Below are 14,692 nucleotides of genomic sequence, written 5' to 3' on the forward strand. Positions count from 1 at the left end.
TTTGTTTTCCTGAGAAACTATTTTGTAGACAATAATATGTAAAACGATAACCATTGATAATTTCCTACCATTTTGTCTGTAATTTGCTAAGTGCCCCCTATTATTATGTTATCCTTCTTTTATTCTTTAAAATAAAAAAAATTTAAAAATAAATAAATAAAATAAAATTTTAAATAGAAAGAAAAACAATAACAAAACATCAAAGACAAAAACAAAACACAAAAACAATTAAAAATACAAAATTTGAAAACAAGATGGTAGGAATTAACAATGGTTGTTATATTACCTATTGTTATCTTCAACGAAGGTGCTCAGATTACCAGATGTAAGAATGCAAGACTGATCAAACAATTAAAGGGAATAAAAAGTAATAAAATTAGAAATGCTATAGAGCTTCCCTAAACAAGATGGTAGGAATGCATATTGCCGTCTTCAAATTAGTTGATCAGATTAATATATATAAGCATGAAAAATTGGTCAAAAAATTTTAAGCATTAACTGTTCCTTTCAATAAACATTAGACATCAGCAGTACAAGTATCCTAGCTATTCTTCTGTATACATATATTTGTTTTCTTTCTTTCTTTTTCTCCTTACCCTCATCCCAGTTGTTCTTTCTCTTTGAGCAATTTCTTTCCCTTTCACAATATCCATTGTACTTTTTGGGTTTTATTTACTCTTTCAGGTTCTTACACTAGGGAGACAATACAATGTTTACACATGTGGGTTTGATTTAATTCACTTACGAATATGGTCTCTAGTTGCATCCATTTATCTATAAAAGCCTCGAGTTTATCTCTTTTATAGCAAAGTAATACTACATTGTATGAAAACCCGACATCTGTTTTATTCATTCCTCAGTTGACGGGCATTTGGGTTGTTTCAAGACTTAGTTATAACAAATTGTGCTGCTATAATCATGGGTGTACATATATCTGTGTGGTATGATGTTTTCAGTTTTTCTGGAAAAATACCCAGAAGGGGACTAGCTGGGTTAAGTGGGACCTCTAATCTTAGTTTTGTGAGGATTCACCAGTCTGCACTCCCACCAACAGTGGAGAAGGGTTCCTTTTTCCCCACAGCCCCTCCAGCATTTGTTATTGGTTGATTTCTTGATGACAGCCATTCTTTCTGGTGTGAGATGGAATCTCAGTGTTGTTTTAATTTGCATTTCTTGAATGATCAATGCTGTTGACTATTTTTTCATATACTTATTTGCCATTTGTATTTGTTCATCTGAGAAGTGTGTATTCATCTCAGATGCCCATTTTTGGATTGGGTCTTTGAATTTTGGGGGCCTGATTTTTTTTATTCCTTACATGTTTTAGATAGGAGTCCTTTGTGTGAGGGACAGTTGGATAAAATTGTTTCCCAATTCGTCAGTTGTCTTTTTTACCCTGTTGGAGATTTCTTTTGATGTGCAAAAACTTTTCAATAAGATGAGATCCCAGTTGTTGATTAGTTGAAGTATTTCCCCTGCAGTTTAATTTTTGTTCGTAAACTGTCTGCCTACTCTTATGTCTTCAAGATTTTGACTTACTTTCTCTTTTTAAAAGCCATTTTGACTTTAGTTGAGTGCATGGTGATAGACATGGGTCTAGTTTTAGTCTTTGGCATATGGATAGCCAGTTTTTCCAGCACCATTTATTCAAGAGGCTATCTTTCTTCCAGTGAATGTGTTTGGCCTCTTTGTCAAAGATAAGGTGGCTGAGTGTGTTTGTAGCTGTGTCTGCATGTTCTAATCTGTTCCATTGATCTTCAGGTCTGTTTTTTGGCAGTACCATGCTGATTTTATCACTGTAACTTTGTAGCATATCTTTAAATCAGTGATTGTGATGCCTCCTGCCTTTCCTTTGTTGCCAGGATTGTTTTTGCTATTTAAGGTCTCTTCCTGTTCCAGATGAATTTTAGGAAAGTTTTCTCTAGATCTGTGAGGTATACTAATGAGATTGCATTGAATCTGTACAACTTTGGGAGTATGGCCATTTTCACAATGTTGGTTCTTCCTACCCATGAGCAAGGAATATCTTTCCATGTTCTCAAATCCTCTTTGATCTCTTTTTTCAGAGTACTCTAATTTTCACTATATACATCTTTTACTTCCTTTGTTAGACTGATTCCTAAATATTTCTTCTTCTTTTTTTTTTTTGGCTATTGGAAAAGGTGTGGTTTCCCTAATTTCTTTATCAGTGGGCTTGTTGTTTAAGTATAGGAATACTATTAATTTTTGAATGTTGACTTTGTATCCAGATCTGCTACTGAATTTGGTTATTAAATCTATAAGCCTTTTTGTGGAGTTTTTGGGATCTTCTGTGTGGAGTGTTGTGTGATCTGTGAATAATGATAATTTCACTTCCTCCTTTCCTTTCCTTATTCCTTTCATTTCTCTCTCTTATCTAATTGCTCTGACTAATATTTGCAGAATTATATTGAATAGGAGTGGTGAAAGTGAACATCCTTGTCTTGTTTCTGATTTTAAAGTGAAAACTTTCAGTTTTTGTCCATTTAGTATGATGTTGGTGATTGGTTTGTCATAGATGGCTTTGATCAGATTGAGGTAAAGACCATTTATATATAGACCTATTTTCTGTAGGACTTTTGTTTTTTTTATCATGAATGAGTGTTGGATTTTATCAAAAGCTTTTTCTGCATCTATTGAGATGATCATGTGATTTTTGTCTTTGGCTCTTATTGGTATTGTGTATTACATTTATTGCATATATTGAACCATCCCTGCATTTTTGGGATGCATCTGACTTGGTAGTGATGGATAATCTTCTTCATGATTTGCTGCATTCTGTTTGCTAGTATTTTATTGATAATTTTTCCATCTATGTTCATTAGGTAGACTGGTCTGTAGTTCTTTTTCTTGGTTGGGTCTTTCTCTAGTATTGGTATCAGGGTAATACTTGCCTCCAGGAATGAGTTAGAGACAACTGTTTCCCTTTCAATTTTATTGAAGAGTTTGAGAAGAATTGATGTTAAATCTTCTCTAAGTATCTTGTACAATTTAGCAGTGAACCCATCAGGACCTGAGCTTTTCTTTGCTGGTAAGTTTTTTTATTACATTTTCAATTTCAGTGGCCAATAGTGAGTTATTCATGATTTTTATATCTTGTTGATTCAGCTTTGGTAATTCATATGTATCTAGCAATCTGTCCATTTTCTCTGTGCCTTCCATCCTATGAGAGTAAAGATCTTTGAAATAGGTATTGATGACCTTCTCAATTTGTTGAGGATCTGTAGTGATTTTACCCTTTTCATTCCTTATTGCATGAATATGATTTTTTCTTTCCTTTTTTCGATAAGGTTGGCTAGGATTTTATCCATTTTATTTATTTTTGCAAAGAACCAACTCTTTGATTCATTAATTCTTCATATTGTTTTCTTTGTCTCCATTGTGTTAATTTCTCCTCTTATTTTTATAATTTCCTCCTTTCTTTGGGCTTTGGATTTGACTTGCTCTTATTTTTCTATTAGCTTGATGTGCAGCATAAAGTTGCTTATTTGTGCTTGTTCTGTTTTCTTGAGATGGGAATTCACTGGTATAAATTTCCTTCTGAGGACTGCTTTCATTGCATCCCACAGGTTCCAGTAATTTGTATCTGCTTTGTCGTGTGATTGTGAATATTGTTTAATTTCTTCTTTAATTTTATCTGTGACTCATTTGTTTTGGAGGGTGTTAATTAATTTCCATGTGTTTATGGAGTTTTTGCAATTTCTTTTGTCAATAATTTCCACTTTCATTACACTATGGTCCAATAGTATGCATGGAATAATTTCAGTTAAATGGGAGGTCTTGAGTTTGATTCCCAGTACCAAAAACAAAATAGAACAAAAAACCCTTCGCAGTACACACTTTAGCATTTGACTCAGTAAATTCTGCTTTACAAAAACCCTGCCTCCTAGTAACTGGGAGGCTGACGCAAGAGCATCGCTGCAAGTTTGATGCCAGAGTAGGCTACAAAGTGAGTTCAAAGCCAGCCTGAACCCTACAGTGAGACCCTATCTCAAAAAAAAAAAAAAAAAAGCAAAAAATAGTAGCAAAAATGAACAAATATGATATTCCAGCTGGATCTACTAGTATTTTTATAAGTTCAGTACTAAATTCATCCATGAACTAATTCAGAGGTAACACTTTGTTCATATCATTTGCTGTTTAAAATTTTTTTCTAAATCTTATACACTTCCAAGTTTTCCTTTAAAAATCCTTTTCTCTAGCCTCATTTTCAACAGTTTTTCTCCTTTTTTCTATCTCTCTTCTGCTACTGTTAGTACCAAATACTGTCTTCACTCCCCCTAATAATATCCTATTTGGTTTCCCCATCTCTGAATGTCAGGTGAATGACAGCAGCTACCAAAATATTTTGTATCATTATTTCATTTAATCCTCCAGCAATATAACTGAATTATTTCCATCTTACATGTGAACATTACTACCTTTACCCAATTACTTCAGATTATTTTTCAGTATTTTATCACCCAGACCATTCTATTTTTTTAATCATTCCCCACTGGCCCTCTTGACCTATAGTATTCCCTTCAATCTCAATTCATGTGTTCTGTCTGCTTCCCAGACTGAATTGCTGCAGACTGAATGTGCTACACACATTTTCAGTCTCAGTACAAATGCCACCTCTTATCCCAAACTTTCCCTTACACCTCCCCGCTCAGTTCTTGCAGTTTTTTTATTCCCCTTACATTTACTTTTAACTTCACAATTGTATTATCCCCTATTGAAGACAGAGGTGGGATATTACTCATCTATATTGTTCCTACAGCATCTTATGCCTTATATAGTACTCAATATATGTGTAGAATGAATTTACAACTTTGGTAGGTGCTTTGAATTTACAGCAATAATTACTTTCAATTTTTTTCACATCTATAAAACACATTCTGTTTCAGTGTATGTGCTGCCAAAGTGAGCATAAAAAACACACACAGTTGATTCCCTATAACTTCATGTATTACTCTGTAATTATAGCTTTCTCACAGATTATCTCACCAATGTAAGCAAAAGAATTCGACACTTCTTTACCTATACCACGCTTTTCAGGTTTTCTAAGCATCAAAGCACCATGCTGTACATAGTAAATGTTTATCAAGCATCTGAGTAAAAATAATGGAAGCAGATTATATCATGACAGCTATAATAAAGCTTCTGGCTCAGGTAACAATAAAACTCTCAGATGACTTAAATTATCATCTTTAAGCCGGGAGTGGTGGCACACGCCTGGTGGCACACGCCAGCACTCGGGAGGCTGAGGCAGGAGGATTGTTGCGAGGTCAAGACCAACCTGGGCTACAAAGTGAGCTCAAGGCCAGCCTGAACTGCATAATGAGACCCTGTCTCAAAAGGGAAAAAAAAAAAAAAAAGTTATCATCTTTAGGTGATAGTCATTTTGGATAACTAAAATCCCCATCAACTTTCTTATTTTCCTAACTTGCTATCTTCTCAAGTTTTTAATATTAAAAATCTCTAAATTGACTATGTTTTTGCAAGTGTTTCACTGGACCAAGCATTTTCATTGACTTTAGTATATATATTACAGCTATCATTACTTAATCATAAAACTACTTATGTCAATTACTAAATGCACCATTAAAACTTGTGGCTGAAAATGGAAGCAGAGATCTAAAGAGCCACTTAGTAATGCTTACAGAACTAATTACAAAGACAAGGGGAAAAAAACCACAGGAAATGAAAGAGAAGTGCTGTATCAGAAGGTGCTATGTTATTTTGGCATCTTTTAACTTAGTATTTAAAATGATACCAAATACAGACATCCACATGGCCTACCTACTGTAGGGACATAACCTCTTTAGTACTGTAAATCTCTTCAGGGTATCACTGTGGTAACTTTTCTTGCTTTATATGTATGGCTTTACAGATGATTTTTAAAGAGTATGCTAACACTGGACACAAAGAATTGAGGAATCTGACTTTATATTCTTTAAGAACACAGAAATCTACACCTACCTGGTGGAGACAAAGGGAAACATTTAGAATTTTGAATATATAAAACCATTAATTTAGTTAAATTTCTAGAAAAAACACTCAAAACTATTTTAGAAAAGTAAACTAGAGCTTAATAAGTACCTTCCTAGATTTCTCCATCACTTATTAAACAAATAAATATTGAATACTGTGTACCATTTACTAGGGTGATAATGATTGAGAAGGTCCTTGTTTTTAAAAAGGAAGACAAGCACTAAATAACTGTAAACAAATTATAGTACAATTGTGAAGTAGTGCTACATCCCCCTCTGAGTGACCACAAAATCAGGATGCTGGCTAGAATATGGCAAAGAGAAGAAGCGATATAAAATGTAAGGAGAACCTGTAATGAAACATTAAATCAAAGAGAATATCTGGGAAGTCTTTAGTTTCTTAAGCTTTCTAGGAACTAAAAGAAAACGAGCGCAGTGAACAAGGAGGAGAATGGATTACAATGAAGGGGAGACAGGCAGGAACAGCTTGAAGAGCTTTTTAAGTCCTAAGTAGGGGCTTTACTCTAAAGGTTCAGTAGTACATGGAGAACTCTGAAGATTTAGTAGGACTTTGGGTTTACTAGTTTTAAGAGATTTAGTGATTCATTGGTTTAGGTCCTTTGCTGGGATTAAAATTAAGCCACAGGTAATTCAGTAAATTACTAAAGTGATAGAATTACAGAATTTTTGTGAATTCTTTTGAGTGTCAGGCAATGCTTTAAAATCTGTATGTATATACACTCAGTTATTGAATACCTCCCATGCACAAGACACTGTATGGTAAAAATCACCCATGCCCAGAAATCCAGGTTTCTTAATCAACTGACAAGGAAAGGTGAAGAATGACTGAGCAGAACATAGACATGACTGGCAAAGGTACTTCAGAGAATAATTTTTTGATGTTTTTTGTGATAAGGTCTTGCTATGTAGCACAAGCTTGCCTTGATCTCATGATCCTCCTCCCAAGTACTGGGAACACAGGCATGCACCCCCATGCTGGGTATAAACACATTTTTTTTTTTAAAGCTTTTCGCAACTTTTCAATAAACTCATGCCTGCTGCATCACTTCAATGTAGTGTCAAGAGATCTTCAGGCCTCTACTCTAGTGCTTTCAACTTCAGACAAGCTCAGTGTGATGGGGCATAACCGTGATCATAAGTGGAATACGTAAACTACAAAGTATCTTAAATGAGGAACATCCAATATAGAAGCTACCTTTTATTTAAAATGAGGCATATTCTGAAATACTACGAAGTCAAACCCTGAGAGTCAGCTGAACCATTAAGTTTTTAAGTGATTGCTCTGTAATGGGAATTTAAAAAAAAATAGTGAGCAAGCACTGCTGTTCTCATTTACTTTTTATTCTAAACTAAAAAAAAAAATCGTATTTGTAAATATTATTTTGGAAAATCAGTCACTGTGAACCAACACCTCAACTTAAAAATGAGTGCATCTGGGGAAAGCAAGGGGAAGGCTGTATGAAACCTTTCTATACTACCTTTGTAACTTCATGTAAATCTCCGTTTTTCAGTATTGAGAATTAAATCCATGGCCTTTGCATTGAGCTTCACCACCAGTCCTTTTTTCTTTTCAGACAGGGTCTTGCCCCCAGGCTGGGCTTGAACTTGTGATCCTCTTGCCTCAACCTACCAGAGTGCTGGGATCATAGGCATATGCCATCACACCCACCTTGAAATTACTCATTTTGGGCTGTGGATGTTTGTTCAGTGGTAGAGTGCTTGGTTAGTGTTATGGTTTGTGACTAGATGTCCCTCTCCAAAGCCTCATGCAGTCATGGGGTGTGTTTCTAGTTTACGACTGATTCATGGTCCAATGCTGGGACTCTGAGTGTGAGTGCTACACCCCCTAGGGCAGGTAGCCTGCGCACAATATAAGAGAGGGAAGGAGGCTTGCTCTCTGCTGCTCCTTTTTGTTCTTGCTGCTTTTGTTCTCCGCTCCCACAAACTGTTGCCCTCTGCCATGTACCACTCTGCCTTGGGTCCAGCTGATTATGGACTGAAACCTCCACAAACTGTGAGCTAAATAAACCTTTTCTTCCTTACTTCTGGGCATCAAATATTTTGTCTCAGCAACGAGAAAAGGAACTAAGATAGCATGTGCAAAGCCCTGGATTCAATCTCCAACACCAAAAGAGAAAAAACTCAAACAAAAGTTTAAGAAAAATGTATTTATGATATCTAAAGAGATTAAATATATTGGTCTGAAAAAAATGTATTTTGATCAATGCAGAATTTGGTAGTGGATTTTTTTAAAAAGTCTGAAACCATGAAATCTAGAATGATTCTTAAAAACAGAGACAGTGTAGAACCATGAAAAAAGATTTAAAGGATCAAGTTCATGTACTGGCTCTACTACCCATTAGCTGGGTAATGTTGGATATATCTCTTAATCCATCAAAAGTAATGTGACAATCAAATAATATACATAAAAGTGAATTTTGTAAATCATGAGCTCTTGTACAAATGCTAGTTATTAATACAAATTTCCCATCCTTCATTACTTCTTTTCAAGACTGTCATTTATATCATGTACTATTTCAATGAAACAAAAACACACTTTAAAATGGTATTCAAACAAAGAAATTCCAGCAACTCAGTTTATTACATACAGTTCTTCTGCATTGTTGCTAACAGTTCACTGGTCCAAAATTACTAAAATACTTAAAAAACTATACATTATGTAAACAAAACATAAATAAGACAGCATAGTTCTTTGTACATATATTTAGTACAGGTTTGTTAGGGATTTAGGAGTATGTACAATTTTACACAATGGACTGCATTTTCACAATGCATAAATATATATATATATATATATTTCTTTTTACAGAAACAAAAATAAGATTTCACTAAGAACACAGAATATTATGTCAGAGATATGCTGCAACAGTCCGAATTCAAGAAACATATCAGTGTAAGTGTGCAAAAGGCTAGCTTACTCTAAACTAGTCAAATTTGACTTTGTTCAACTTATGTTATACAGACAGGTAAATCTTGACCATGTACTTTAACCAAAGAAGCTTTGAAAACAACCTCATACCAATGAGTGAAATGGAACACTTTTCCCTCCCCAAGAAAAAAGTCTTGGTGTAAGCTAATGAAAAGATACATTAAAATATGCACGTGAACATACACGTGCGCAGACACATACACAAATATGTATAGTATGTTTTCAACAGTATAATAAAGTTAAAATCTGTATGGGAGTTAAAAGAATGCCCCATTATTTAAAAACTGGCTCATGTAGTCTAAATTCAAGATGCAGCTGTGTCAGGCTTCTCTAAACCAGATGACTGAAAACCTGGGAAGACAGAGGTGGGATTTCGACTGGCAGATACTACAATCTGAGACAGAGATGGAGACAGTGAAGAAACTTTAGATTCTGGAGTATTTATGGTATTCAGAATGGCTCCTTCTGGGCTAACCAACAATTTTTTGACAGATGTGTCCAAATGAAATGCTGACGTGCTACTTGGCAGTGGAGGATTACTAGAGGAAATGGCAGAAACCAAAGATGTCTTTCCTAAAAGGGAGGCTGGAGGAGACTTAATTACTGAAGTCAATGGTACTGTTGGTGTAGGAGGTGAAACAGAAACTTTAGCAGTTGTGTTTATAATCGGTGGTGTTGTATGTACTGTGGGTAGAGAACTTGCATTTCCAAGAGAGTTAACAATTTTTGTAGAGCTTCTTAGAGGATGTTTTATAGGTTGCCCACCTGAAGAATTATTTGATGCTACTGAGATCTTCTGGGCAGAGTTATCTATTGCTGCTGTCTGAACGCCTTGGCCACTGTTAAGAACTAAAGGAGGCCCATATTTCGGACTAGATATAAGGAGAACATGGTTGCCAGCTCCAAGACCTTGTGGTGGAACAATAAATCGGGTTCCATTAATCAAGATCTGAGTTCCAGGTGCCAAAGGTGTACTGGTGTTGATGACTATTTTTTGCTGAATACTAGGTTCACTCAATGGACTTGCTACTGGACTAGTTACACTTGATGGTGCTGCAGCAGTATGAATGGGAGAGTCATCTGGAACAGAATTGTAAGCGGGAGCTGATTTGACCAAAGCAGGGCACATGTGCTGGTTTGGTAGAGAAGTAAAACTGGAAATATTAATTATTTTACCTGGACTTGGTGAAAGGGATGACAGTTCAGCTTGAGGTTTATTTGTGTTTACATTTGTTGGCACTGTAGTTGAAATCCCTGGTGACTGAAACTGGAGAGAACTCCGAGATTGTCTTTTAGAAAGAGATACAGAAAGTGTGGATCCTGGTATTGTCGCTGAATGTGGAACTGTGTCCATTTTGGGGGATGCAGTCACAGGCGTAGGCAAGGCAGCCGTAACAGGGATCTGCAAAGCTGATGTCAAACATTTGGGAGTCACTGTTGGCTGTGCAGTTGAAATCAGAACAGATGATGCAAGATGTCCTGTTTTCACAGTTGATATGGCCACAGTGTTTCCCAGACTGGACGTGCAGAGTCTATTTGACAAAATAGGCATAATTCTTGAAGAGGTATCATTTCCACTCACTGGAACAGGAGGATGTGCACCAACTGAAGCAGAGGATGAGGTCACTGAAAGGGAACCCAAAGAAACATTTGCTCTTGTTACTGAAAACATGTTTATTGTTCTTGCTGTGGAAACTGATGATTCGTTAACAGGAGTAATATTCTGACTCACAAAATTTGAGCTTACTGGAACTGAATTTTCACTCGTTGACAATGGTAACACACAGGCCTTGTTACATTTGTCTTCTTTTGGGGTTATATTGCGTAATATATTAATCGATGGTATAGCAGGCACACTGCCTGAAGGATTTACAATTGCTTGACCTATATTTAGTCCAATTTTCACATCTTTTATCTGAGACACAGTTTGTGAAGAATTTATTTTTATTGGTGCTCCCACTGTAGATGGAAGTAACAGTATCTGGGGTTGCTCAGGAGTTTTAACGTATGTTTTATTCAAGGTGTGAGGAAGAGTTTGTTTTAATGATTCTGCAACAACTGCTGGGGTTGAAGTACCACTGGGAATTGGAGCATTAATAAAAACTAATTTTTGAGTGGATACACCTGTAGATGTCAGTGCAGGTGTCCCATTAACTGCAGTCATACCACTAGAGGGCAGAACAGATGGAGCTGATACAAGCATGAATTTCTGAATGGGAGTCCCACCGATCGTATCTCCATTTGTTGCTGTTGCCTCTGACCTTGTAATAATAGGGTAACTTTTTGTAATATAATCTATTTGTTGCTGTTTAGTTGCAGTATGAGTCACATTTGCATTGGTTTGTCCAAAATTTCCTGATATACTAATTACACTTAGTGAACTATTTGTTGTTGATGGTAGTAGAGTGCTGGAAGAAAGAGAAGACTTCAAGGAAGAAGAGGTGATATGTGAAGTTTTATTTATCATGTGGCCCAAATTACCATTGCTGGAGGGTTGGCCTAATGTAAGTTTGAGATTTTTCCCCACAGAAGGATTAAACCCACAGGGAACGGAAACAGAAGTTGGTGTTTGGCCAAAAGGTGGGAAACTAGATGACGTAGTCATTCCAGTTGTTTGTGAAAAAGTAGAGGATGATGAAGCTGTTGACTTTGGCACCAGAAATGCCTGAAGTTGAGGAGCAAAAGTGAAAATTGAACTTGAGGACAAACTAGTAGGTGAATTCTGATCTGGATTGGACTGCACTTTTACAACTCCAGTGTTTCCACCTCGTGTCCTAACAAGAATCGACTGTGAATCTCTTATACACACAGTTTTCAGTTCTTGCTTTGTTTCAGAAGAATCAGCAGTTTGCTGTGTAAAACAACTGGACTTAGCAGAATCTGTAGATCCACTTAGTGTTGTTGCTGGTAACAGAGGCTGAACTGTTGAGGAAATGGTGGGTGAAGCAATGGGCTGGGGAACCGTAGCTGCTGACACTGCATTCTGTACTTTACCAACCTCACGGTGGCTAGGCTTTACTGGTGTTAATAAATTACTTACAGAAGTTACAGGTGATAATGGCTGTGATCTAGCACTACTCACATTTGATGAAGGTGTAACAGTCTTGTTAAAAACTGTATTAGGTAGTTGGGTAGACACAGCTCCTGCTGAGTTGACAAGAACTGATGCTAAGGAAGAGTTTACACTTGCTGTCTGTGGGAAAGATGGACAATGTTGTTCTGTACCTTTTTGTTGAAGTGGCGGTATTTCTTTTGTAACTGTTTTTCCTTCCTTGTGCTGAATCACAAAATTTTTAGGCAGAATAAGAACCTGCTGCATGACCTTTTCTCCTGTTTTAGAATCTACCACAGGCTGCATCTGAATCTTTACAGAGCTATTGTGAAGATCTACTGGCAACCACTGGCCACAGGGCATTTTATATACCATCTGTAAAGGACCTTTTGTACTGGTGAGGCAAGTCAATGCTGGTTTTATGGAGCTTACTTCTGGAGGAGATACAATTGGTTTTTCCGCAGAAGGAGTACTTCTGCTTGTGGAAGGGGGCAGTTGATTTGTTAAGGTCACTTTGTTCCCAATATTCTTTGCAAGCAAGGCCTGAATAGGTTTGGTCCCTTTCTGCAGAGTAGACACTGGTAGGGAATCCACTGAGGCAGATGAATCTGGAAACGGTAGTTCTGTATGCTTTGATTCATACAAACAATCAATCTGCATACCACCTTCTAAATTCTCAACTGTTGTCTCGTTTGTGCTTAACTTTGCTTTCTTCCTTGGAGAAAGCTCTTTTGTGCTATCATCCAGATAACTAGTTTGTTTGGACTGTCGCTTAAGTGTTTTAGGCAGTATCTTCAGTACATCTTTAGAAGGTAATTCCTTTTTCAATAGCTTGCTTCTGGCCATAGGAAAATCTGTTTCTGATAACTTCATATCATCTGAAAATTGTAAAAACAAGAATTTTGTTTATAGAAAACAGCTACTGAGTAGCAATAATAACAATTAAAAGTCAAAAAGTCAATCTGACAATTTATTAACAAATCTACTATAGGGTGATTCAAAAACTTTAAAAAGTAAGAGAATGAACCAATTTCAAATAGACTGTAAGAACATGTGATTTGCAACGAACAATGACATGCTTGTAGTGTGGAGTCAGGGACTGGCTCCAGAAACTCCTAAAAATGTAATAATGATTCCCAGAAAATTACTTACAAGGACATGTGCAGTACTTCCTCAAAACCTAATAGATTTCCCCCCTCAATTATACTCTGACCAAACTGGGGCTGGTGGCACATGCCTATAATGCCAGAACTCTGGGAGGTTAAGGCAGGAAGATCACAAATTCAAGCCTAATATGGACAATTTAGCAACACAGTGAAACAGTCTCCAATTAAAAAATAAAGGGCTGGGGATGTAGCTCAATATGAGAGCCCTGGGTTAATTCTCCAGTACCACAAAACCAAACCAAACCAAACCAAACCAAAACTCAAACTAACCCAACCCCCAAACGAAACAAAAAGAGCAAAACACACTGACCAGGTTATTTTTTGCTTTCACAATAAATAAAAACTTCTCTTTGTCTAATGATACTATAAAACACTTTTAATATATACCTGAATCAAAGTGATCTTTCTCCAGGATATCTAGAGGTTCTGTTGAGTCTGCAGATTTACTGATTTCTACTTTAGGAGACTCTTTTCCAGGATCTCCTTCACATTCTTCAGTCATCCACAGCTCTCTGGTAAATTTATCATGATCAGGTTGTCTTCTGAAATCATCATAGTCTTTCTTTAGGCGGCTCCTGAAATTAAACACCAACATAACAAACAATGCATATATAGTAAACTCTTGGAACATATACTAACTTTATATATATTGAAATGTTTTTAGCTGTCATTAAACTTTTATTTTTTTGAAATAAGCTAAATTGTCCAGGCTGGCCTTGAACTTGTAGTTCTTCTGCCTCAGTCTCCTGGGATTACAGGCATGTACCGCTGCATTTGGAAAAAATGATGTTTTAATCTTTTTTTCTTTTTTTTTGAGACAGGGTCTTTTTGAGACAGAGTCTCACTATGCGGTTCAGGCTGGCCTTGAGCTCACTTTGTAGCCCAGGCTAGTCTCAAATTCACAATGATCCTCCTGCCTCAGCCTCCTGAGTGCTGGGATTACAGGCGTGCGCCACCAGGCCAAGCTGTTTTAATCTTAAATGTGTCTAAAATGCTTAATCTGGTCTGGCCAATGAGTAAATTGCTCAAGAAGACAAAAGCTAGAGTGTAGGCATAAGAAACTTCAAAGGTATCTGTGTTGTATCTATCACTCGTTTGTCTTTCTATAAAGGCTGCTGTGAGACCTAGTAAGTGAAAGGTAATTTTTTTCTAGCTGCACTGACAAATGGATTTCAGACTGTCTTAAAATAATGAATCACAGGACAGTTTAAAAGCTCATTTAAAAAAGTTAAAGGAGAAATTCTAAGTGATAGTAGTGATTATTGTGACTACTGTATAGAGTATAACAAACAAATCTATCATTTAATCCAAGGATTGGTTAATAATTATTCTCAATTTATTTAAGTCTTTAATTGCTTAAAGATTTTATGAGGCTGTGAGACAGTAGATGAGTGACCCAAGGATGACTGTAAAATGAATTTCCCTTTTCAATCTGTAAGATTAGAATGAGGAAATAGCTATAAAGCTTTTTTCCTTTCCCACCTTCAGTCTTAGCTAATCTAATGACTAC

General features: G+C 36.3%; 1 protein-coding gene across 1 annotated transcript in view; it reads right to left on the reverse strand.

Annotated features, from left to right (window-relative positions):
* Nucleotides 1-8,578: 8,578 nt before the first annotated feature.
* Nucleotides 8,579-14,692, reverse strand: part of Kiaa2026 (KIAA2026 ortholog) — a gene marked incomplete at its 5' end in the record, with an annotated part of 87,397 nt that continues 81,283 nt past the window's right edge. The window contains 2 exon segments of the mRNA XM_013516351.1: nucleotides 8,579-12,894; nucleotides 13,570-13,757. Coding sequence (XP_013371805.1) covers nucleotides 9,269-12,894; nucleotides 13,570-13,757 — 3,814 coding nt within the window.

Source organism: Chinchilla lanigera, unplaced genomic scaffold, assembly GCF_000276665.1.
Source record: "Chinchilla lanigera isolate Chin_1 unplaced genomic scaffold, ChiLan1.0 scaffold00033, whole genome shotgun sequence".
In the NCBI taxonomy this organism is placed as follows: Eukaryota; Metazoa; Chordata; class Mammalia; order Rodentia; family Chinchillidae; genus Chinchilla; species Chinchilla lanigera.